Consider the following 24682-nt stretch of genomic DNA (forward strand, 5'->3'; position numbering starts at 1 on the left):
TGTGGCCTCACCTTGAGTACTTCATGCAGTTTTGGGCACCAAAATATTAAAAAGACATTAAGCTATTAGAGAGCATCCAAAGGAAGGCCACGAGGATGGTGAAGGGTCCAGAGGGGAAGCCATACGAGGAATGGCTGAGGTCACTTGGTCTGTTCAACCTGGAGGAGAGTGAAGGGAGACCTCATTGCAGGCTACAACTCCCTCAGGAGAGGAAGTGGAGGGGCAGGCACTGATCTCTTCACTCTTGAGACCTGTGACAGGACTTGAGGAAACAGCATGAAGTTGTGTCAGAGGAGGTTTAGGTTGGATATTAGAAAAAGGTCCTTCACCTAGACAGTGTGGGGCACTGGAACAGACTCCACAGGAAAGTGGTCACAACGCCAAGCCTGACAGAATTCAAGAAGTGTTTGGATGATACTCTTGGGGTGGTGTGACTCTTGGGGATGGTCCTGTGCAGGGCCAGGAGCTGGACTTGATCCCTGTGGTCCCTTCCAACTCAGCATATTCTGTAATTCTGTGACATTTTACTTCCCAGTTGTACAGCTTATCTCAAATCTTCGTTTGCGAAGCCTAGCCACGATGATGATGTAGAGCTTTTCCAGGTGCTGCTGAAGCTGATCTGTAGCAGAACAAGGTTTTGAAATCCCACAGGCAAATACAAGCAGATATCTCAGCTACCATACATGATAGCTCGACAGAGAAATATAAATTATATTTAGTGACTAAATTTTTTACTTGAGACTGCCCTAAATAAAAGGTCTTTACTTCCAGAAGTAGTAGTATATCTTTTCGTAGGGACAGAATCAGATCTAAGCTTCAGGGATAAATGAAACCCAAACTTTGAGCCAAATTCTACTTAAGTGTGACTGTTATTTTTAACCAGGAATATGTAGAAATTCAGCCAAGTGGGAAAGGCTCTAAAATGTAATTCATAGACTTTCTATTTTGGCTTTCTAATGTATATAAGACCTATTTTAGAGCAATTTATAAGATGAAAGGAGGAGAGTACATTGTCCCACAATCCCTGCTTTTAGCAGCTGTAACCTCCCTACATATGGACAGGGAGGGAGAAGGGAGATTTTTGCATTTTATTGGCTTTGTAAAAGGGCTCTTCAGTTTCTGCCATGGTTGACCCTGGGGCACAAAGAAAACCATTTCTTACTGTAAAAATAGTGGTTAATAACTGCTCTGACAAGACTAAATCTGGCAAGCACAAGGCTCAACATGTGAGTAAGCCCCCCAAAAGAGTTTTGGATTAGCTTTAAAATAACTCAGCTAATCCCAGATGCTGCTGGGAGTTTTTTGGCTGGTGCTCTTCCTTCAGCAGCTTAAAGCTTTCAGGGCACTTAAAAAAACCTGCCAGAGCAGTAAATAAATGATAAACAATTCATAAAAAGTCCCCAGGATGGGCCTGAGTATGTCCCCTCCCATAGCAGGGATGGGGAAGAGGGGCTGCAGGGGAGAGAAATGCTCAGCACCTGGAAAGCATCAATTCAGAGAAGGATTTCAGGGATTTTGTCGTCTAGTTGCTGCCTGCTGGCCCAGGGGTGTCTTGGCCTGGCACACAGGCATGGGTGTGGAGAGCAGGGCAGAGAGGCTGGGGACAGATTTTTCCATGGAAGGCAAATAGCTAGCAATTCTTCCGAATTACATTAATGACATAATTGGCAATTTCAGCTACTTCTTACTTCATTCAGGGCAACTCCCTAGTGCATCATGTTTTCTCAAAGGATAGCTTCTACAAGTCTTAACTAAAAATTAATAGGTAAGATATATTTCTGCTGACCAGAGAGGCTGCATTTTCCAATTAATTAATGCATAATGAGATTCACATATAAAATCCGGGTTTGAAAATCAGTATTTTCATTGCAACGTCCCTCAGAGAACTACAACTGTGATGGCATCAGACTGCACACCACACAGTTGTGCAGATCATAAGTTACTTAAGACACAGGCTGCCAAAACACACAAATCTCTGTAATAAGCAGAAAGTATAGTGATGAGGGTGGTGCTGGAGGCAGCACTGAGCTCTGCCTGAAGGGAATAACTGTTTCAAGTAGAAATTTTTAATTCTTCTTATGGATGAACTGTAAATATAGTTGACCAAAAGTCACAGTACTCACTGGATATTCTAGAGCACACAGGTGAACTTGTGTGAGTGAAAACCATTCTTTGAGCAGAGTTGTTGAGAATTTAGCAGTCGTACGTCAGGCTTTTTTGAGATTTTTTGACACTCTCAGTGTTGTGTTGGATTTTTTTTACAGTTCATAAGCTTGTTGAAACTTTCCTTTTTAAGAAGAGAAAATCACCCAACAAAAGTTCCCTTAAGTAAGTTAAAATTCCACATCAGTAATTCAGGTTATCATGGAGAAAGGATGTTGTCCTGGTCCTCAAGTCAAGTGTTACAGCAGTTGTGTCAGTAAGATATGCTTAAATGATGCAGCTGTAGTACAGGGCCCCAAGGACCACAGTGTTATCCTGCAGTGCCACCAGGAGGAAAACAACAAAATGCCTCTATAAAACAAACACCAAGATATCAAGAGCTTTTTACAAGCCATATTGCAGTAACAACTTCCAAACCCCTGCTCAGCAGCAGTAGCAGGTTGAGGACTTTTTAAATCATCTCTTAATTCATCTCACAAATCACATTTTCTACTGGCCACTGCAGATACTTCATGCTCCTTGGTCTTTTTGACAAATTCCTAAGTTGTCTTACAACTGGTTTAACCTGGACATTGTGTAAACAGGATGTGCTGCAAACCAGATTCTGAGTATTGTAGGCCTAAGATATTTACATAAAGGCAGGAAAACAACTATAAAAAGGGCGTGTATGCACTGTATCATACTATTAAAGCCGAAGAGCAACATAGCCCATAATCACCCCTGCAGAATCCCACTTTGTCTATAACCATTGCAATACTGCTGAACCTAGCAAATCAAGAAAAAATCTAACAATCAATCAATCAATCAATCAATAAATAAATAAATAAAAAGCGAGAGCTTTTATCATCCAGAGCTCATGAGCTGGTGTGCAGGAGGTGCACGAGGTCTGAGACAGGAATAAAGATTTCAGTCTCTGCTTTTGGATCGTGCCTCTACAGCATGATCTCTCCTGGATACACCCTGGGGGACAGGCTGAACCTACCACTCCAACTGGCTCAAACTAGCAGTGCCCCAACACACCTGTTCTCTGTAAAGCTTTGTTCTCTGTTACGGCCCTGAGAACAAGGCTTCATTCTGGGAACATCATTTCACTCAACTCTTTTTTTTGTTTGTTTGTTTTTAATTGGTATACTTTGCACAGGGAAATATTTTTATTTCTATGTATTTCTATGTATCTTTTCCATAGCATTGTGTTGCGTAATGGGAGCCCACTCCAGCAGTGCCTATTCATCACACAGCTGCAATGGGAGAGGGCAGCATTAATATCAGATCTAGAAGTTATTTGTGATATAAAACTCATTCCAACAGTCATATCAGGATTATTCTTACTCTCAGGTAAGAATATGTTGACCTTTCACACTTATGACATGCTAGTAGCACATCTTGGTCTCCAACTCCTCGGTCTCTCAGCTTCCTCATGAGGGGAAGTGGAAGGGCAGGCACTGATCTCTTCTCTGTGGTGACCAGTGACAGGACCTGAGGGAATGGCCTGAAATTGTCTCGGGGGAGGTTTAGGTTCTCCACCCAGAGGGTGGTTGGGCACTGGAAGAGGATCCTCAGGGAAGTGGTCACAGCACCAAGCCTAACAGAGTTCAAGAAGCATTTGGACAATACTCTCAAGTACATGGTGTGATTCTTGAGGCTGTCCTGTGCAGGACCAGGAGTTGGACTTTGATTATCCTTGTGGGTCCCTGCCAACTCAGGACATTGTATGATTCTATGATCTCCATATCTTTCCAGGTGCTGTACTTGCCAGCTGGTTATCATAGGGTAGAAAGCATTTGTTTGGACATTTCTTCCTGTGGGTCTTGGTGGTTTTGGGATATTAGCTGTTTCTTTAACAGTGCTTGCTTTAACCAGATTGCTTCCTGCACTAATAGGAAACAGGTGTATTCGTGAAACAGCAGTGAAATGCTAAATATCAGCACAATGCTGCTGAACATCAAGGGAAAGTGTTTCTTGCCTTGTTGCATTTGTTTCCTTTATGCATTTGCTTTTTAAGAGTTACAACAAGTAATTCATAAGCACTGGATTCAAGTTAGGCACAGGTTCTGCAGGCAGCACAGGCCCCACTTTATTACTTCCAAGCAGGAAAAAACATTTTTGATCCTGTTCTCACATTGCCTGTGATTGGTTTTTATGGCATTTTTAACAGCAGCTACGTCACAGCTATGAGAGATTAGGGGCTTTTGTAACGTAAAAGGGAACTGTGTCAATACCAGGGTTAACCTTCTAGCTCAGCACACCAAGGAAACGTGATCTCATCGTTCAGCAAGCAATAGGAACAGTGATTGCACAGGAACAGAGGGAGAAGGGGACCCTTACCGCCATAAACTCCAGTATGCATTAACCAGGATACAACACTGGAAGGAGGGCAAACTCATCCTATAGTTAGTCACACAGTCTAGCAGAACAGTTTCTTTCCCATATGACGGAAATGGCACTGAGGCAAAAGATAGTTTAAACTTCTATAAAATGGGATAGAAAAGAGATATTTTGTGTAGCACTACTCAGAATGATAAGCAGAACTTTCACAATACCACAGTTCCTCTGGAAGGAAAGGGAGAAATGAAGAGGCATGAAGGGCGAGAGGGGCACCACCCAGCCCTGGGTCAGGCAAGGGCTCTCTGGGCTGCGGAAGGGAGTAGCAGGGACTAACAGGACACAGAGGAGCTGAAGGTAAAACATGCAGGTGCAAAACACCTCCCTGCAAAGCTGACAAGACATTTTTAGGATTGTAGGATAATTCAGGTAGGAAAAGATCACAGGAGCCACCTAGTCCATCCAGGATTCCCACTCTCTACTACTGACTGATTATTAGCATGGGACATTCCCATTCTTCATAACAGCATTTTCTTACCTTATGCTCATCTTAGAGACGATGCAATTATATATTAAAAAGTCAAAGGACAAGGTGGTCCAGCTGAACGTATGTAATTAACTTTGTCTAACTGCAAAAGCCAGAGGACCAGCTAATATTTTTGGTTCATTTATATGCTGCAATAGCTTTATCAGTCTCTCCTGGGCCCAGACATGTAGCCCACAAATATGTTTGGCTAATAGGACACAGCAGCAAATATGTCCTTTTTCCAACCTTGCTTTCTTTTTCTTTTTTTTCATACTGTTAAACATTTGTAATAGTTTCCTCATTTTACAGTGATGTCAGGAATAAAATTCCTGGATGCCACATGTAAGAGTAACTCATGCTCCCTCCACTTCTTTGAGGCTCAGGGAGACCAAGCATTCAGGGTGGCAGCTTGCCACCAGTATATATGGATATTTTTAAAAGCCCTGTTTTTTTTATGCCCATAAAATCTACAACTCTGACTCACCAAAAACCCACAAACATGCAGCAATATTGAAACTCTTTGCTGCAGGACTGATCAGTGTGGCAAAGATTAGATCAAACCAGAGAGCCACTACACATCTGCAAGGTACTGGTTCTCAGTTGGTATTGCTAAAAGTTCCTTGATCAAGAAGTGCTGGCCAATGCATGGACTGGCACAACTGGGAATTTTCTGCAATTACAATAGGTTTGTATGAAATAATAAAGGGTCTGTGAATCTACACTCTACTGGAGAAAGTATTAGTAGTTGTACAGTTACTAATGAGATCTAAATGTACTTTTGTATGGTTTTAAAGCAAGAAGATACAGCTGATGCGTGAGACTTCTCCCACTGGGAACAGTGTGAATTTGTGAACACTCAGATCTACGTTTGATAAGACAACTTCTATGTTTGATAAGTCAACTTCTGCATTTAGAAATCATGAGGCTTAGCTAAAATGAAACATGGCCAATGCCTTTTGGAAATATTTACTTGAATCAGTCTGAACGTAATTTATGAAAAGCAGCTTTGGAGGCTGACAAAGATAAAGCTCATAAAGCCCAAGCTCGTTGACAGGGAAATAGTTTAAAAGCAGGATGCCGTTGATTAGACTGACAAATGATGTTCTAATCTTGGTAAACAGACACCGCCTATTCTCTGCTAAAAAATATGGTAGCATTGACAAGTAGGAACAAAAGCTTCCTTGATCCCACGGAAGCAATGCCAGCTTCTGAACAGGAGAGTTTGCTTTTCTAAACCATGTTTGAAAATTTGGTTTAGATTTGATTACCCTACCTGTCCTTGAAACACTAACCATATTTCACTAGGATTTCAACAGAACCTACAGTGGAATATGTGAAGCCTGCTGTTTCCAATGGTAAGTGTTCAAATGCTGGTGAAGCACTCTTCTGTGGTAGGAAAAATTTCAGATCCTCAGCTCTGATTTTCATATGATTTATGATTAATCCCTGAAGAGTGCTCACCTGGACTACAAATCTAGGATGAATATGGCCTCCAGTTTACAGCCACATCCTCCACTTGAGAGAGAACAGTCAGAGAGCAGACATTTAACAGTACTACCATATTTAGTGTAACTTGATTAATAAAACATTGATTAAAAAAAATTAGAGACATATCTATTTGTTTTGATTTCTACCAAGTACTCAGGATTTGGCCCTAAGTTAACATTTGTCTTAGACTCTCCATCTCCAGGGGCAGGGAGCAGCATGACAGCACTTAAGAGCACAACGGTTGGGTGATTCCCAGTTAAGAATTCATGTGGGACAGTGGAAAAAAAAAAAAAATTAGTAGTCTGAGGTTTTAAAGCTGTAGGGTACTCATGCACATTAATATCTAAGTCTTTCTGATCGGTCCTTAGACAGAGGAAGAAGGGTGAAAACCTTGACTACCTGAGATCATGCAGGATCCAGCAGCTGTTAGGGAATACTGAAAACTCAGGATGGAACTAGGAAACAGCAGCACCAGGAGGCTGATCTGGTTCTTCACGTGATTGAAGCTATTGACCAAGCTCCTTTCCTTGCAGTCAGTTAGGATCTTATCCTAAGAGCAGAAAAGGATCAGAAGGCAAGGCATTGCTGGAAGCCAGGTTAGAAATTCAAAGCAGCAAAGCAGCCTTTTTGGCTCTAAGATGCCAAAGTGATGGCTACACACACACACAAACATACAAACCAGTTTGGTTTTGTACAACTCCAGAATAGTACTGCAAACTTGCATACCTACTCAAGTAAAGTTTTAGAGTTTAAATTAGAGGAAATAAGCAAGCTGCTCACATCAACTTCTTATTTAAAAACCATTACTGTGAAAACCCCATCTCGAAATGATAAAACCTGGTTCCAGCTCTTGCTTTGGAAGTGATCAGCTTTAGGCTGATTTTAAAACCTGCTATAAGTCCATAAGTTTACTGAAAGCATTGTACCATCTCATGTACAGGCCTGCAGAGCTGCCGCCACTCTGGAGTGTGAACATGACAGTGCTCCAGCTGGTACCACATACTCCTCAAAAGGCACTTTGCAGAGCAGGTGGTAGAACTACTGACAGGAAAAGGAAAGGAAAAAAGAGGAAGGGAAGAAAATGGGAAGGTTTAAAAGACAAATCGCACCTCCAAAGAAGGTTACACCTTAGATATGGCAAAAGAATTGACACTTTCTCACCCCCAGAGCTGTGTAACACATGAGAAGCCCCAGGCAGAACTGGGACACTGAGGCGTGACATTTTGGTCCGTACAGTGCAGACTCTGGCACTTGAGGCTTCAGGCTCCCAAATAAAACAGAAAAGCATTTTTGGGGGAGGAAGGAAAGAAGGGACTGTACTTCTGTCTTGTACTTTCACCACAAAGGTGGAGTGTTATACAGAACAGAATTGGGCTGAGGGAGGCTGAAGAGTTAAAAGGAGAGCCTGTGGGTCACAGCTCAAAACCACATCAGATCCAAATTCCAGTGTTAACAAAAGCATACATAAAAGTAGCCTTCCTGCCATGTTTTTTTACTAACCAGTGATGAGAGCATCTTTACAGTTTATTTTTATTGGTGTTTTAAGCAGTCTTGCAGGAATACATATTAGAAAGCTGAAAAAATGAAGAGCTCAGGTTACATTTCTGAATGACATATTTTCCTTTATAAATGCCAAATATCATCCTAACCTAAAAGTGAGATCCCACGATCCATCTGTTTTCCCAAGTCTATGTTAAATTTCTTTATGTGTGGAACAATGAGTGTTCACTGCAGGGCTCTGATTTTCTCACTTACTCCTCATATAGTTGTCAGAATAAGCCCCTCATCACCAAATTTCTGGAACTCACAGGAGGGCCTCATGAAGGTGAAACTGTCAGAAGGGAAGAAAGGCTGCTAAACATTCTGCAGCAAGAGCCAGGATGAACAATACACAGGCTTATCTTCCTTGCAGCTTAGAACAAACTTAGCAGTTCCGGGGTGTAAGATGTTTACTTAAATCACCTTTTAGTTGGCACTAGTGCACAGGGAAGAACTCTAGGAAAATTCTCTTGAGCCAGTTAAGCTTTCGGTAAGTGAGCTGGCTACAGGAGTTCACTTTGAAAGATATTTCACTGTCTCTACAGCTTCTGGTAATCAAATAGGTGGTGTCTGTTACATATGAATATAAAAACAAAAAAAGCAAGCAAAGCAAACCCACACTTGCAAAACACTCTTTGTCCAGAGCAGCAGCTATAGCTTTTGCTCTGCCCTGCAATGCACTGGGGGTAGTTTGATCCTGAGAGTTTGAAAGTTACAGCAGTACCACATAAAAACATAACCTGTGCCTGAAACTCAAGAGGAGCTTTTATCGTCTATTCAACTGGCTCTTGTTCCTTAGCTGAAATATCCCAGCTTTTGAGCACAGTTTAATTGGTTGTCACCCACTTCCTGTACTTTGAAATGAAACAGCTAATTAATTCAGGTTAATAGTATTACCAGGGTCTATTGCAGTGCTTAAGGTAACAACACACAGCTGTACTGTGCTTGTGTCTACACCTTATCCAATAACCAGCATTCTGGATGTCAAGACACCTCCCAACTGCCAAAGTGTGATATTCTTTACTGCTGAATACTATTCTGCATGAACATCTAGGTTAGAAAGCACAAAATTTAAATCTTAATAGGTTTTTTTTTCAGAAATAAGAGGCTCACTGAAAAAATAAATAAGTTTTAAAAAGGTGGTTAATTTTGAACAGTTTTGCTTTATCTTTGAGGTATCAGCTGTAGTCAGTTCACTCAGGACTCTGTAATAACATGGAGACACTGAAAAATCAGGACAACGGAGAAACAACTGCCTGCTTACGCGAATCTGGGACTAGCACTTAAAAAATACTTATTTAACACTTAAAAAAATTACTATCTTTGTTTTGAAGGTAGCTTGCTATTTGTTAATAGCATAAATATAGAATCACAGAATCATGGCAAGTGTGAGAATCTTTTTTAATTTCCTGTACCCACCCAAAAAAAAAAAGTAAGAATGTTTTTATTAGGCTAAACTGTGCTGCTATACCACACAGCTAGCATGCAGGAGGGGAAATGAAGACAGACATGAACTGTGTATGAGATAACTTATTTTATTTATTCAATTCTCAACTTAATTTTGATGCTAAAAATTGGTCAAAGGCACTTCAAAGAAGATATTTAAGAAACAAATCCTTATGGTGATCATTCCAGACAAGTCACCAACTTTTATCTACCGTTAGGAACACAGCTACCCATAACTGCAAAGTGAAACATTCACAGGTTTTAAGTGGAGTATACTGTCCAGCAGCAAGATTCAATTCTTTTAGACTATTAATAACATTTGTGGAGTATTTTAAATACAGTATGGTAAAACAAAGCAAATTACACTTTTAGAGTTCCACAGACAATTTCTTGACAGAAAAAGGACAAAACTGCCTTTCCCAGTGGTCCTGTATTGAGGAATCCATTTTCATCTGTGCGTGCACTATCAGTATCAGTAGCAGGTACAGCAGAGAAATAACCCACACTTTTCTGTCGTACAAAGGCAAAACACAAACTGTTCATAAGAGCTACTCTATCAGCTACTCACTGAAATTTATAATTCTGGAAGCAAAACAGAACAAATGGCAACACGTGAAGAAAAAGTAATTTTTAATATACACCCCCACCAAAGCAAAACAAAGTGTCCTTAAAGGCAAAAGGTACTGGGAAAAGAGCTTCCACAAAATGAGAACAGGTATTAACATCATCAGTGTGTAAACTCTTAAACAAGACCAATACAGACTGCAAAAATGAATCGGGAGTGAAAGAAGATTAAAACTGGTCTTTTTCTGCAAACCAAGATTAATATTCTCCTCTGATTAAGAACAGTGATCAGGAGGTAACTTCTTGGCATTCACAATCTTTGTGAACTGAAAAGCACTTAATACAAGGTTAAAATGTTACTCTGTCACACTAAGAGACATTTCCACATCCACTGCCTAGTAATTTCAGGAAAACAGTTACAAATTTTTAAATGGATCATTCAAATCACTACAGTGCCAACAGAAGCTTTTAGTTTTTATAAAATGAAGAAATCTCTCTTAGAAACAAAACCAAACCAAACCACAGAGCAATAACCTGCACAGCCTAAGTGAGTCCATGTTGCTGTGCTTCAGAAAGTCTCTCCACCTGAAATATAGCCTTTCTTGGGCCGCAAAAATGCTCAAACTCAATAAATACTTTCTCAAAGCACAAAGATCTGAGAGTGAAATAACAAACTACTAATAGTAGCATAGTATTGTACATGAAAATTATACTAACTGTTCACATTCCAACCTTGTCTACTGAGGCTTCTGAAGGCAGTGAGATAGAAACCAATTATTCCAGAGGTATCAGCTCATGGTTATGGCAATACAGTTCAACAGTGAACAACAGGCCTCTGTTATAATCACAGAATGTAAAACCCGATACTTTTCTACCTTGTCTGGAAGGAAACAAAATTCTTTGTAGAGCTGTTAAAAAGGCAAAAGAAATAGATTCAGAGACCTATGTACAAGGACACTTTAAAACAAAGCAAGAATGGACATTTCAAGAAAAGGCTACTTGTTTCTCCAGACAGGACATCCACTTACCACAAGGTAGTATGTCCTTAACCTTATTCCCTTCAGAAATGGAACTTGTCTCTTTATTTTTCCAGTCTCTCTGAGGTCCTGCATGTTTTGTGGAAAGGGATATTCCTGCCCTGCTCTGCTAAATTTACAAGCCCCAGCTGGGCCACAGATAAGAATTAGAACTGCTGCTGAGAAAAGGCTTCACCATGAGTTCAACAGTGGCTGGTTTACCTTACAACCTCAGCAAACAACCTGCATGAAGCTCAAGCATCCCACTACCTGCTTCCTCCTGTCCATCTAAGACTTATGCAGGATGTAACTGCAAAGCCAGAGTCAGGACAGTCAGGATAGTAAGGAATATGAAGAGAAAATGATGTTGTTTCATAAGGCAGCAAAGGGCAAACATATGACAAAAATCTGCAGAAAATATGCAGGATTAGTTCTGCCTGTTGTGGTAGAAAATATTTTAATCCCCACGGATGAACTGAGAAAGAAATCAGGAATAAAGGAACTGTACAGTAGTTCAGTAGCTCTTCTACATGGGCTGAATTTACAAAGAGATTAGGTTGGGATCTTGATTTCATTTTATACCTTCCTTAAGTATTCTTAATATTTTAACTGCATGTTTGAACAATGCCACTGGAGTTACCAATTCCATATGGATTTCACAATATGATTGGTTTGTGCTGCACATGGGATAAACACTTAGCTCTCAGCATGGTAACATCCACTGTCCTGTGGACAAGCATCCCTCTGACTAGAGCAAACTGGAAACTTCTTCCTTTTTTAAACCAATGCAGTTATAATTTTCTGCTAAAGTCAATGAACATAAAATAAAGCTCATGTCCCTATCAGTACTTCAGAGGCAGTCCTGCTTATGAAAGACCAATAGATTTAACCCTGCAAGAACTATTTGTTTAATTAATACTATATGAATTCAGCCTACATTCAGGCAGAGATGATGTATGCAGCATTTCAACACCATGAGCTGTTTCAGTATTTACCATTGTTGCAGAGCAATGGTCAGAAAGGAAGTCATGACTTTACTGTAGGACAACAGATAGAACCTCAATCTGTACTAGAACTACCTTTGAAAAAAAAATTCCAGTACTTTATGGTAACACCTTCTTCCAGGAACATCCTGAAGGACAGCAGTAGTAATTAAGGCTGTCTGCTACCAGTATGTGCCCTTCCCAAAACGATGACTGGAGGTATTTAGGTTATGTCCAAATTCATCAATATGATGAAGGTGAAAAGTAATACAAACATGAAGAAACTTCTGTTCAAGTGTGGAATAAAGACACATTACATGTCATGCTTAATCCCATCCCCCCATACTGCTATTCGCTCAATTTGAAAAGGAGAAAACCAGAAAGTTTTATGTTAACTCTATAAAACATAGTTTTGGCCTCTGAAAAAAATTCAGTAATTAAAACACCTATTTTGTCCCACACCAAGAAAGTGTTTCCAGTTAAGAGGCAGAGATACTTATGAAGTAGTGGAGAAAGTTAATGCACTTTGAAAGATTCCTACATTCAGGTTGGCTTACCTGAATTACTATATCCTTCAGCTTCAGAAAGAGCAAAATAAGGATCATTTACCACTTTGTACTGAAAAAGGGTACAAGAAGCAGATACAGAAGAAATTTTTTAAGTGGAGAAAAAAAATGTTCAGAAAAGTGCAATTAAGTACTTCAGCCAAATAAACTGGCTTTCCTGCAGTTTTAGAAGAGGACTTGTTTGTATCTGAAAATTTTAATCTCTAAGTACAGCGATGTGAAAATTAAACAGAAACAAACTAATTATAATAGTGGCTGAAACCAGGTTGTTACAATGCCACTGTAACTTTGCTAAGATACTATTCTTTCTGGTTTACCTCGAATGTGGAGTGGAAGACAGACTTCTATTTCAAAAAGCATCTACCTTTTGTTGAGAAATACTCAGATTAATTTTTATCTCCATTCAACCAACAGGATGAGTTAATAAGAGAAAAAAAAAAGCCACAGGCAAATATATAAGCAGCTTGCATCACCTCAGCAACTTAAACAACAGTAACTTTTTCTAGGTTTCTCCTTAAAACAGCAGTGATCCAACTTCATATGGTTTTGTACAACAGAGACTTAAAATTTTTAAAACTAACTCATAGCAGTGAATACCATTTCTGAAACAACTCAGATTAATCTTGTGTCTGAATTTCTGCTTATTCGTAATAACCAGTCTGTTGTTAAGGCAAAGCAGACTTGAGACTCTTACTATTGTGCCTCTGCCTTCCTTTTAGGGCAAGATACACAAAGTATCTTCAAGGTGTTGGTAACACTAGAGAAAGCCATAATGAAGTGTTTGACTGGGCAGCATCCAATTTCGAGTATTAAAACTGACTGAACAGAGAGGAAACAGAGGAGAACAAGGAACAGATATACTGTATGATTATCTGTGAACCCACCCACTATGTTTTTTATACAAATTCTTCCAGGTATTAGTGTGACAGAACAATCTCCTATTTCACAGCTTTAGGGCCCCAAATCTTTGTAAGCAGGGCTCCAAGGTAACACTCTCCCAAACAGTCAGAGCCAGCACCAGACTCTATTGAACACAGTGTGACAGGAAGTACTGCCAACTTGATTTTTGAAATAAGAATTGCCAGGAGTAATTTCAGTCCACAAGCTTCATGCACGAGTTTGAGGAGACTCTTATTCATTGTACTGGTTTCTTTTTTGGTTTCTTCAAAGTCTAATTATCTCTCAGAAATTTTTTGCTTTAGCTTTTCATTATCCTCCAGTACTTCATTTTTGCTCTGCTCTTCTGGATTCTTTGACAAATCAGGATTGTACCGATACAAATACCCATATGGACGAAGATGATAAATCAAATATTCCAAATGATACATAGTCACAGAATCAACATAATGGAATGAAACTGCTAGATCGGAGCAGCATCCAGGACCCTGAAACACAAAACAAGGCAAAATAATCACCAAGAACTGCAAAGCATGCCCTGGACCATGGATTCGGGGAGAATTCAAAGAAATACTTGATTTAATGGTAGGAAATTCACTATCATCAGTTACATATATACTTCAAAACTTAATGTTAAGCAAGCAAAATGTACCAGACATATCTGCCACAGCATCTTTTCAAAATAAAGCTGACAAAGTCTTTTGCTTCTGTGATCAAGCCAGTGAAAAAACTAGCTGCCCTCATCAATGTCAGAGGCTTTGATACAAGACAAATATGACAGGACAAATCAAATCAGTGACTTCCATTATGGATCAGTTACAGATGGAACTGTCCACAGCTCAGCTACCTGTACACTGCAGCCATAGCTAAAGCTGCTGCATCCTGGCACACTACAGTATATCATAGCTGGTTTAAGCTACAGAAATGCTCTAGCTCCTGAATACAAGTATAAAAATAGATGCTGCTTTCCAATGAAAAGAATCCACTAAAAAAACTAGACTCTCTTTTTTTCAGCTTTAATGGGTAAAAAATCCCAAATCCTGTCCTCGAATTTTTCCACCTATGCTGATCTCGAACCTCTCTGAAAAAAATAACTGCCCCCCCCATGCTTTTTTTTTTTTAACCCTGGACATTTCAGATGTGGAACATAAAGGAGAATCCTGAAGTTCTTCCTGTAAGAATGTTTCCATTTGTAAATGCTATTTTTGATGCTACAACAAAAGAATTTTAAAAAGTTTTGCCAACTCTTATGGTTGCCTTCATTTCTACAGAAGGGAGTCGAGTCCAATACAACTATACAAGGAAATCTGATCATATTTCCTTGTTGGAGTCATGTTTTTATTTCTGTACCAGGCAATGTTTATTCTTCTGCATTTTTTTAAATGCAATTCACTTACATGTACATTTTAACAACTTTCAATAAAAAAGTGAGGGCAGGGCAGGTAGTGCAGTGCAGAGTTCAAGTTGGGTTGAGAAGCTAGGAACACTTTGTGTGAGATACGGGGGAACAGAACAGTAACTTTGCAAGGACAATACTGGTGGTGACACTTGACAAACGTGTCAAAAAGGTTTCACAATTTTTTGCTGTCCATAAAACACAGCAAAACAGCAATAATAGTTTAGGATTCACTACCTCTTCTGGAACATTAACTTTTTAGCATCAACTTTAGTTGATTAGTGTATTTAACACATCTACACACATGTGTATCAGAGGATGCCTCAAAAAAAATCTTTATTTCTAAAATATATTGAGCTGCTATTAAACTGCTAATTAACACATCACACGCTCATACACATCCTAAGATACACTTCACAAAATGAGTACCAGGTTCCTAAGGACTTACCTCTACAGCAGGATAGTAATTGTAATTCCAGTACCAGAATGTTTTTGGTAGATATCCTCTGATTAAGTGATGTTCTGGAACAAAGGGATGAAAGGTTTCTCTACCACTTGTATCCCTAGAATCTCCTGCTTCCACATTAATGATCTCCATGCATTTTCCTAGTGCTAGATCTTCAATAGAGGAACTATGAGAGCATTTATTCGTTTTAAATGCAGCAACAAATCTCTTCAGAGCTTCTTTGCTCAGAACATACCCTGCTCCTCCACTCATGTAGCCCTGCTTCACATAAGGCTTAAATCTTCTTCCAAAGTATATTGGTTGTTCTGGACTGTATTTTGAAAGAAGCCATCTCAAATTGTCCAATATAACATATGTATCATCATCTGCTTTCATAAACCAATCAGCATCATCAAAATAATGGTCATATACATATTGAAAAGCTTTAATAGTCTTCCAGTACAGTTGGTCTCTGCCTTCTTTGGTTTCTAGGCCCACAGTTGGGAAGTCTTTATTTTCTTCAGAGCTCATAAAAAGTACTTTATTACAGCGTTGAGCCCAAGTGGCCTTAACATGCTTGGCTTTCTTTTCTAGATTTTGAGGTCCAGTCATGACCCAACAGAGTATTTTCACCTTCTGATACAGCCCCTCTGCAATATTTTTATCCTCATCTAAAAAAAGAGAAAAGTTGCAAAACAGTATTAGACTTGATTGCAAAACAAACTAGGAGCAATCTCCCCCCAGATATTCTGTTTCCAGATCAGAAAAAACATGTAGACAGAAAAGAGGCTTTTGATTCCAAATGTACCAGTTAATGAACTCAGTGTTAGATTTCAGAAGGAAACGAGCAAGACCAAAAACCAAGACACTAAGATTCTTAAAGCTACTTCAACTTCACAGGATAAAGGACAGCATAAGAATCACATCAAAATGAGTATCTGTTCAGGGAAGTGTGGCTTTAGCAAACCTTGATTTCTACATAAAAGCTGTTCAGAAGCAACCTCTTTATGGTGTTTGGAGGACTAATGAAAATTTAAAATATTTTTGCTATTCACAGTGAACACTACTTAACGATTACAACACAGAAAGGCCAAAAAGCTAATAAGCTTTTTTACATATATTCACATTAACTAACAAAGCCTAATGAATATTTCTAAAACAGCAACACATTTTTCAAGAACAAAGCAGATGGTAAGCCAGAAATAATTTATTACCAAACCAAATTAAATCTTATTTGTAAAAAAAAAACCAAACAGATTAAATAAGTTAGGATACTATGAAACTAATATTACTGTTGTGATAAAATGTTTTTATTTGCAGACAGTCCAGCAGAATAAACACAGTTACCTGAGGTGTGTAATATAACATTTTTCAAGCTGCCAAAGCATTCATTTCCCTCAAAGAAACATTTTCACTTGATACATACAGAAAGATTTTAACTCACGTAAAAGAATATTCCAAGGAGAGTAAGATCTGCATAACTGGTATCATAAAATATTCCTGCTTACACTTTATGCAACTACAGATCACATTTCTTTGTAACAATGTGCTAGTCACATTTGTAGCAATGTGAAACACTCACAAACTCCTCTTACAAAGTTCGGAGTTTAAATATGTTTAAATAACCAGCTATTTACTAACATCTTCAGCATATGCATTACAGTGCAATTTTTCTCATCCAAGCTGTCCCTACTCAAAAACTATCTGTATTTAGGATTTAGAATGAACTTATTTAATGAGATATGTCAAATGTAAAAGTAGTCCTGAAGTATCTGAAGGGTCTACCTTCTCTGGAAAAATAAAAATAATCAGAGTGCAAGAGAATTTCTCTGGCTTTGACTGCAAACAGCAAAGTGTGCTTGGACTGCTGCATAATCAGCTTGGCAAGCCATGCCCACAGCGACTCCCTCCATCCTCCCTCCCGGCCCCAATTCCATGTTTTACTAATCACATCAAAAAGTGAGTTTCTTTTTTTATAGATTTATCTTAAAGGCTAGATCAAAAGTTAGAAGTGGTGCAAAATTAGTTCCTTATGGCTAAAAAGCAATTCAGCCATATCTATAATGCCAGCAAATATATCTGCTTGGTAAAACTGTCATTTGACGTCAGTATCTCATTTCAGAAGTCACTGCTACAAACAAGTCTGGATACAGAAGTTGGACAAACAGTTGGACTCGCAGGAAAAAAAAAATCACTACTGTAATAAAAATGTGAACAAAGAAAACGAGGCTCAGTAGAACCTCAAGAAAACAAAGTTATTTAGATACAACCTGAACATGGGGAAAGGAAAAGAAAATTATTCATATAAATCCTTGGCAGTGAAGAAAGCAGCATTCTGCAATGCATGAAAAGGGAGCACTTTATCTCATTAGCTAGGTGTAACAAAATACCTTTATGCTGTCCAGCATCTGCATTGAAATTCATTTGTCCTTGCAACTGATTGTTATCAATATCTGCTGAGTGTTGACCATGTGGATCGTTGTGAAGAACATGAGGCTGGATCTTAACTTGTTCTTCTAGTATAATGCTAAACAGAAGATAGCAGATGAAAAATCCTATTGCTGATCCAAAAGTGAAGGTTAGAAGGTTCATCAAAGACTTAGAAGAGGCCATCTCCTGAAGGTAAGACACTGTAAAAACCAAATGAAAAATACACTAAGCTTAAAGCTTAACACAGAAATCAAATCCAAAAAAATCAAGGACTAAATCTCTGAAAGCAGCAAACTCAGTTCTAGCTCAGATTCAGCTCCCGTGAGCTCGCACAGAAGTTTAAGCACATCCATTGTACATCCATTGATAAGTTTAGTGCAAAAGGCCTATCATATATTCTTTATCTTAAAATTAGAAAGTACAGTAATAAATCACAGTAGTGGCTGTACATAAAAATAATACTCATTATATTTATATGACATTGATATAAGAATGCATACATTGAAGTGCAGTAGCTTTATAAAACTGTAATATATGTTGACTTTTTTATTCTCTTCATCCCACGAAACTGCGCTTTAAAATGTAATACCTAAATCTTCTGTGAGCTAAAAGATGATGATCTATAGCAATTTACAGGTCAAGATACAGCATGATCATGAGGTGTTCTTAAAATTCCAGGCGTAAGTATATTACAGGAATTCTTTAGCAGATGTCAATCACAAGTAGGTTTTGAAGATTATAAAAGCAAATCTACTCCCAAATTAGGGCAGTTTTCCTTAAACTTTTAGGAAGTAGTGAGGATAGACTTCCAGAAGAAAGAGTAAGATGACATCTGAATTTTCATACAGAAACACCCATTTTTAAAATTAAGAGAAGAAAGTGCATCAGCCTTAAGGCCTCTTTTACACTTCAAAAACTTGTATTCCAGTAATAAAAAAACCCCTGCATTTCAGCCACACCCTTACTCCTCAGAAACTAAAGGATTTGAGTGACCATTTTTTATTAAACCAAATCAGCATGTACTTCTGCATAAAGGGAGCTTTACACATCCAAAACAAGTATGAATTTTAATATATTAAACACTTGAAAACCAATTTCTGAGGCCTGAGGTTTTTTCATCTTTGCAAAGAGTGGAGATATTTTCTAATAACTCATGACGAAACTACAAAAACATTGACTGCTAAATATACACTGGACTCAAGCCAGAGCCTTGCAAACAAGTCGATGATGTTCCCTCCCTTAGGATCATTATTAATGACAGCGGGCAGAACCCAACTAAGTGCATTAGGGAGCCAAAAAAAGAAAATTATGGAACGTACAGAGCATCAACGAAAACCATCGATCAGAGCAGAGCTGCAGCCACCAAAACAACTCGTTTAGCCTGCTCCCCCCTTCTGTCATTGGCTGTACGGTCTATCGGAAACAGGCTGTCCCCAAGCAAGCAAGAATGAATCACTGTGCAGTAACATGCATGCAAAAGTCCAGCTGTCTGTCTGTCCTTTCACCCTCCTGAAGGAAGAGTACAGAGGACGGAATGCAAGTGTGCATGTTGCTAGGTTGGCACTTTCAGAAATCCATCAGATTTACTGCATACGTGCAGATTAAGATCATTTGAGAGTGAAGCGGCTCTAACGTGATAATGCTTTTCTTTCTGCACTGCTACAAAAAAGAAATAAAACTGAAAACACAGCTTGACGCACAAAATAAAAATCAAGAAATGTAAAGGCTGTATAAAATTCACATGATTATAACTGTGATTGATAAGGAGCTCTGAAAACACATTATACAATTTGTTAATCGCATATTGTCTTCCCTCGCTTTAGTGCTACATCTTGGTGGAGATGAATGATTGCCTTTAGACAGCACATCTCAAAGTATAAAATTGACTGTATAATCATTTGTGATCCAGGCCTTGAAAAAATTACTTGGTTTCCAGCTTTACTTCTATTCTTTTATGCCACTAAATTGAGAAGAAAACACGGGGATTTTGAGCAGCCTTTGAGAATGCAAAAGATCCATTGTAATAAAATTATTAGTTTTTTGGGTTTGCTTTCCACAAAGTCCCCTCAAAATTTGCAATACACAAAGGGAAATGGCCACAATAAAACAATGCCTTCCTTCAGCATATTAAAAGGAGGAAAAAAATAAAAACCCATGCATGCACACAGTGTAGCTACAGCACTTTCTCCATTGTTCTACTTTTCAATATTAGATGTCTTTCTGCCATACGATTTCAGTTATCTGCTCTAACAACTCATTACTCTTGCTTGGAGAGAAAAAAAAAGAAAACCAATTGAAAATAGCTGCAGCTTATTTAACCATGGAATTAAGTTAAATGGGATTCTTTAGAAAAAAATTAAATGTATTGGAAATGCTAAAAAATAAAAAAGTGCATTCATCACATTAGATGCTCTGTCAATCAGAAGCTGATTTGGCAGTACTTCAAACACAAAGAGGATTTCTCAGAGTAGGTAGGTAGTTGCGCTTCATATTTGATATGAAATGCCTCTAGTTACAGTTTTCAATCTAAAATAATCTGCTTATCATTCTATCAATTTTATACCAACAGACTGGATAACTACAAATGTGTGTGGGTGTGGATCCATATGTTTATAAACTCCAACAGTAAACTGGACAGAAAACTTAATTCTGTCACAACATAACAGTCATTTTAGATTTGGCTCCAAATTTAAGTTTTGTGAATCAATGGTTTCTACATCTTCAAGCTTACAGAAAAACTGCTGAACCCGGCAGCCCACTGAAGACAAGGCTGCTGCAACTCCACGTCCCCAGATCCAGCCAGGCTGAGGATGTATTCCCATAGTTATGCACGCAAAGAGGGATATACACATGGCTGACCACACAGATCAACACAGCTAAAAGAGGTGTTCATGCAAACACAGTCATGGTCTGGCCTTATGCTGCTCATCGCCTTAGCTGACAAGCACAAAAGTTTGTTAGTGGGTAATACACACATATGTACAAGGTGGATACCTCCAGTAACTGGCCTCAGACCCTCAATCTATTCAGGAACCAACCCTAGATCCTCAGCGTCCCCAGAGCCCTACTCTGTTCTCAAATTGAAGATTATTTGATCTTACTAGCACTTGTCCCACACTTTCAGTTCCCTCAAAACCTGGCTCCCAAGCCTCTTAATTCCACTCACTAGCTAGCCCTGAGTGACATTCACTAGCAATCACACACTGGCATACTTGCCAAGACAATACCCTTGCACCCCAGTGTCCCCATTATGAGCACTCCCAACACACCAGCCTCTGTGACTTATGGTCTCCACTCCAGCTGCTGGCATTTAGACCCTCACTCACTCCAGTGTCTCCAGTTGCTGGTACACCAGACACAAGTCCCTACTTACTGTATGTGCTACTTACTTACTGTGTGTCTCCAATTGCTGCCACTTAGAGCTCAGTATGCACACAAAAATGCAGCACGAAGTCCTCTTGTCCAGGAAAACAGCTGGAAGTGCAGCTTAATGAGCAAAGGCAGGGAACAGTCAAACATACTGACCAGCCACTTGTTTCCAACTGACCAGGCCTTTTATCTTATCCTTTTATTTTCCTGTACTTGTTTCCTTCCTTTAGACTCACCCTGGAGCACCCCATAAATTCTGTACAGTCACAAGATACTTTGCTCCTGAATCCCATAATATGTCCCTTATTTTCTAGGCAGTTATCCCCCTCAATCTTGTGAGCTGCTTGAGACAGCCTTCCTGGTGACTTTTCTTGCTCACGTCACACCTGGGCAGTGGGGCTGGTGGCTCTCCAGTGACAGAACCAGGGGCTGCTTCCTCTGATGAGACTGAATCCCTCCTGTTCCTGCTGTGCCTCTGTGCAGTCCTGGTGACAAGCTTTTTAACGTGTCAATCTAAATTACTGCTCTCATTCTGCTACAACAGTGTGTTAAAGTCACCTTCCCAAGCCAATGGAAACTTAGGGAACATCCATGCAATAGGAATATATGATACTGGAGCTTGCCTCATTCCCAAATGCCCAAAAAGAAACAACTCAACCACCTCTAAAATTAATACTTTCACACAATCTTTGAACCATGTAACTTTCTGAGCTTGTTTAAAGGGGAAACACATTCAACAAAAAAGCCCCAACCAACTAACCAACCAAAAAAAAAACAAACCCAAAAAACAAAAACCCACAACCAGCCAACCATCAAATCTGAGATTTTGAAATTTACAGAATGCAAAACATAACTCTAATTTTACCCATATTTATCCCAGTATCATTCTGTAATCACTTTAAGATTTGATGAATCAACAATGAGAAATGTGGTTAAAACCATATACACAGCTAGCTCTTTCTTGTATCCCTTACTTAGGAAATGAGGGGGAAGGTCTGAGGCCCCAGGATGAAACAGGACCTAAATATCCCCTGAAAGCTGCATAAATAGCAATGAAATTGATCTCTACCACCATGTCCTTAACAGTCAGGCAACACATCAGAATAATTTAAGTCAAAATGGAGAAAAAAACATAGTTAGCTGTGCAATGCATGAGAAAGGTCTTTTGCTAAGCAACATTTATTGCTAGGTGCTTTATATATTCACATGCTTCTAAAATAAAAACATTTGCACAAGTTGTACATAATGTTGCATGCAGCGAAAATTACTGTGAGGTGCTGCAGTTTCCCATCGACTAAGCACAGATTATACTTTTCCACTTAAGAAAAAAAAAAACAACTAAACAAATGCTGTGAGCATTTCTTTGGAGAGGAACTCTTCCCATCAAAAAAATCCTGCTTTTTCTACCAAAAAATACAAACCAAGTATAGGTGGACAACAACTGCACTGAAACCAGACGCGTATCAATCCAAAGCACAGGTGCGCGGGAAGGAAGATTCGGTAACCTCCTTCCTCATTCCAAAATCCCACGCCCGCGGCTTCCTAGACCTCTCGCAGCCCAGCCCTTGCCCAGGCCGTCAGCCCAGGAAGTCGCGCTGCGGGGGCAGAAGCAGCGATTCTCCCCTCCACAGGCACCTCGCTGCCTGCGCTGAGCTCCGCGGCGCTGGCGCTGTTCCCAGGAGACCGCTCGTCCGGCGCCCCTCCCTCCCCGGCGGGCGGTCGGGCACCTGCTGTCAGCGTCCCCCCGGGTTCCCTGCTCGCCGCCGGCGGGACACGCTGGCCGCACTCTCCGCCCTGTACCCAAAGGGAGGAGGCCCCTCCGGTGGTTCCCTCCGCGTCGCCCCCGGGAGCGGGACGCTGCCCCCCGAGGCCTGACCACCCCCCCCCGGCCCGGCCCGGCGCCCGCTCCCCCCCTCACCTCGCAGGCCGGCGGGGCCCCTGCGCGCGATCAGCCGCGCGCCGGCGCGCGGGCACCCGCTGGCCGCGCGCAGGGCAGGAAGCCGAGGGCGAGCGCGCCGCGGGACCCGCCGGACCCTCCGCACCGCGGTGCCGGCAGCGCCAGTGCCGGCGGTGCCATTGCCGGCCGCCCCATCCCGCGGCCGCCCCGCTGCGGGCCCGCCCCCGGGGCGGGCGGAGGAGCGGCACCGCCCCGCCGCCCCTTCCTTGGGCAGAGAGCGCCCGGGGGGCGTGGCCGGCTCGGCACTGGCGCTTTTAACCCTTTTCCCGCCGCGGTGGCGGTGGCGGCTTTGCCGCGTGGCAGCGCGCGAGTCCCTCCCGCTCCAGCGCGCGCGGGCCGCCACCCGCTGTGTCCTTCCTTCCTTTGCTCCCTCCGCGGGCACGGGAATGCGCCCTTCCTTCTCGTCCGCCGGCAGTGCGGCCACGTCGTCGGGCCGGGCCGCGAGTAGCAGCGGCGCCTCCCGTGCGGGGAGGCCCCGGCGTGGCGGCGGCGATGGGCGAGGGCGGGTGACCCGAGTCGGGGCCGTAGCGTGAGAGCGGCGGGCAGCTCGGCTGCTACGCTCTGTGGCTCGGTCAGAGCTTCGAGCAGTGCGGGGAAAAAACGTGCCGGGGGAAGGGGAGGGTGCGGGAGGAACGGGGGAGCTCAGAGCGGCACCTTCCCCGGGGCGCCCAGGGGTCGGTGAGCAGCGCGGCGCTCCAGCAGTGCATGCCCGGCACGGTCGGTAGGGAAATGCCCCGGGCACTGTCCGCCCACCCTTCCACCGCGTTACCTTGCTCTTGCCTGCCTGGGAGAGGCTGTGCTAGGCGCTCGGGCCGGGCTGCGGAGCTCCGCTGCGCTCCAGCCCTTCATTCCCTCACTTCAGCCGGTCTGGAGCTGCTGCTCTTCCGAAATACCATTAGGCAACTGCAAGGGGTGTTGCTAGGATACCGAGCCCTCTGCAATCGCTCCTTATCTCCCTGTGCTAACGCTGCCTACCTTTCCAACAGCTCTGACGTTTATCTCTCGGTGTCTTTCTGTAAGAAAAATCTCTTAAATAAGAGGGATTGCAGATTTAAAAGGTGATTTTCATTACCATGTAACTGAAGGGTAGAATTTTTGCTAACAGTGGGTAGTTAGTGGATCTCTGTAGTTAATAGGGAGAGTATTTGTTTTGTGGTTTGTTTGGGGGGGTACTAGGTGCAGGTACGTGCAAACAAGAATTGGTCCCTCCTGAAGGCCCCTAGTGTTTCTGTAAATGGAAATTACAGAGTCTGCGAAACAAACAAACAAACAAGTCTGTCTTCTTCTTTCCCTTTTTTTCATCCCCACCACATTTTGATAGGAGTACTGTCCATCCCATTTCCAGAGCATGCATTAAATTTCTGAAATAGATCAAGTGAAGTTTTCAAACTGTCTTATACTACAGATAATGCAGCATGTCTGAGTTGAACGCATGACTTCCATTTTGCTTGGTGAACTCTAAAGCCTGGTCTTGCATCACAGGAGCTCTACTCTGAGGGACTATATCCCATGTATATTACATACACATATATTTATGCATGAAGTGCTACACCTTTTTCATACTGATGTGTTCAC

At 41.1% G+C, this 24682-nt stretch overlaps 1 protein-coding gene across 3 annotated transcripts; it reads right to left on the minus strand.

Moving 5' to 3' along the window:
- Nucleotides 1–9557: 9557 nt before the first annotated feature.
- Nucleotides 9558–23997, minus strand: C1GALT1 (core 1 synthase, glycoprotein-N-acetylgalactosamine 3-beta-galactosyltransferase 1). 3 transcript variants are annotated; one of them, XM_032684411.1, is made up of 4 exons: nucleotides 23877–23997; nucleotides 17742–17981; nucleotides 15355–16022; nucleotides 9558–13998 (listed from the first exon to the last, which is right to left on the minus strand). In XM_032684411.1, exons 2-4 carry the CDS (start codon nucleotides 17962–17964, stop codon nucleotides 13789–13791), a joined length of 1101 nt encoding a protein of 366 aa, XP_032540302.1. In that variant the 5' UTR covers nucleotides 17965–17981; nucleotides 23877–23997; the 3' UTR covers nucleotides 9558–13788. The 3 variants fall into 3 exon arrangements, with proteins under 3 accessions (XP_032540302.1, XP_032540309.1, XP_032540293.1); XM_032684418.1 differs by lacking the exon at nucleotides 23877–23997 and adding an exon at nucleotides 23069–23160; XM_032684402.1 differs by lacking the exon at nucleotides 23877–23997 and adding an exon at nucleotides 19101–19122.
- Nucleotides 23998–24682: the final 685 nt, after the last annotated feature.

This window comes from Chiroxiphia lanceolata, chromosome 1 (genome assembly GCF_009829145.1).
Source record: "Chiroxiphia lanceolata isolate bChiLan1 chromosome 1, bChiLan1.pri, whole genome shotgun sequence".
Lineage (NCBI taxonomy): Eukaryota > Metazoa > Chordata > Aves > Passeriformes > Pipridae > Chiroxiphia > Chiroxiphia lanceolata.

Coding starts and splice junctions, on each gene's coding strand:
- C1GALT1 (XM_032684402.1), bottom strand. Junction 16,023..17,741: donor AGATGCTGGACAGCATAAAG/GTATTTTGTTAC, acceptor CTCTTTTTTTAG/ATGAGGATAAAAATATTGCA. Junction 13,999..15,354: donor ATTACTATCCTGCTGTAGAG/GTAAGTCCTTAG, acceptor TTTGTGTTTCAG/GGTCCTGGATGCTGCTCCGA.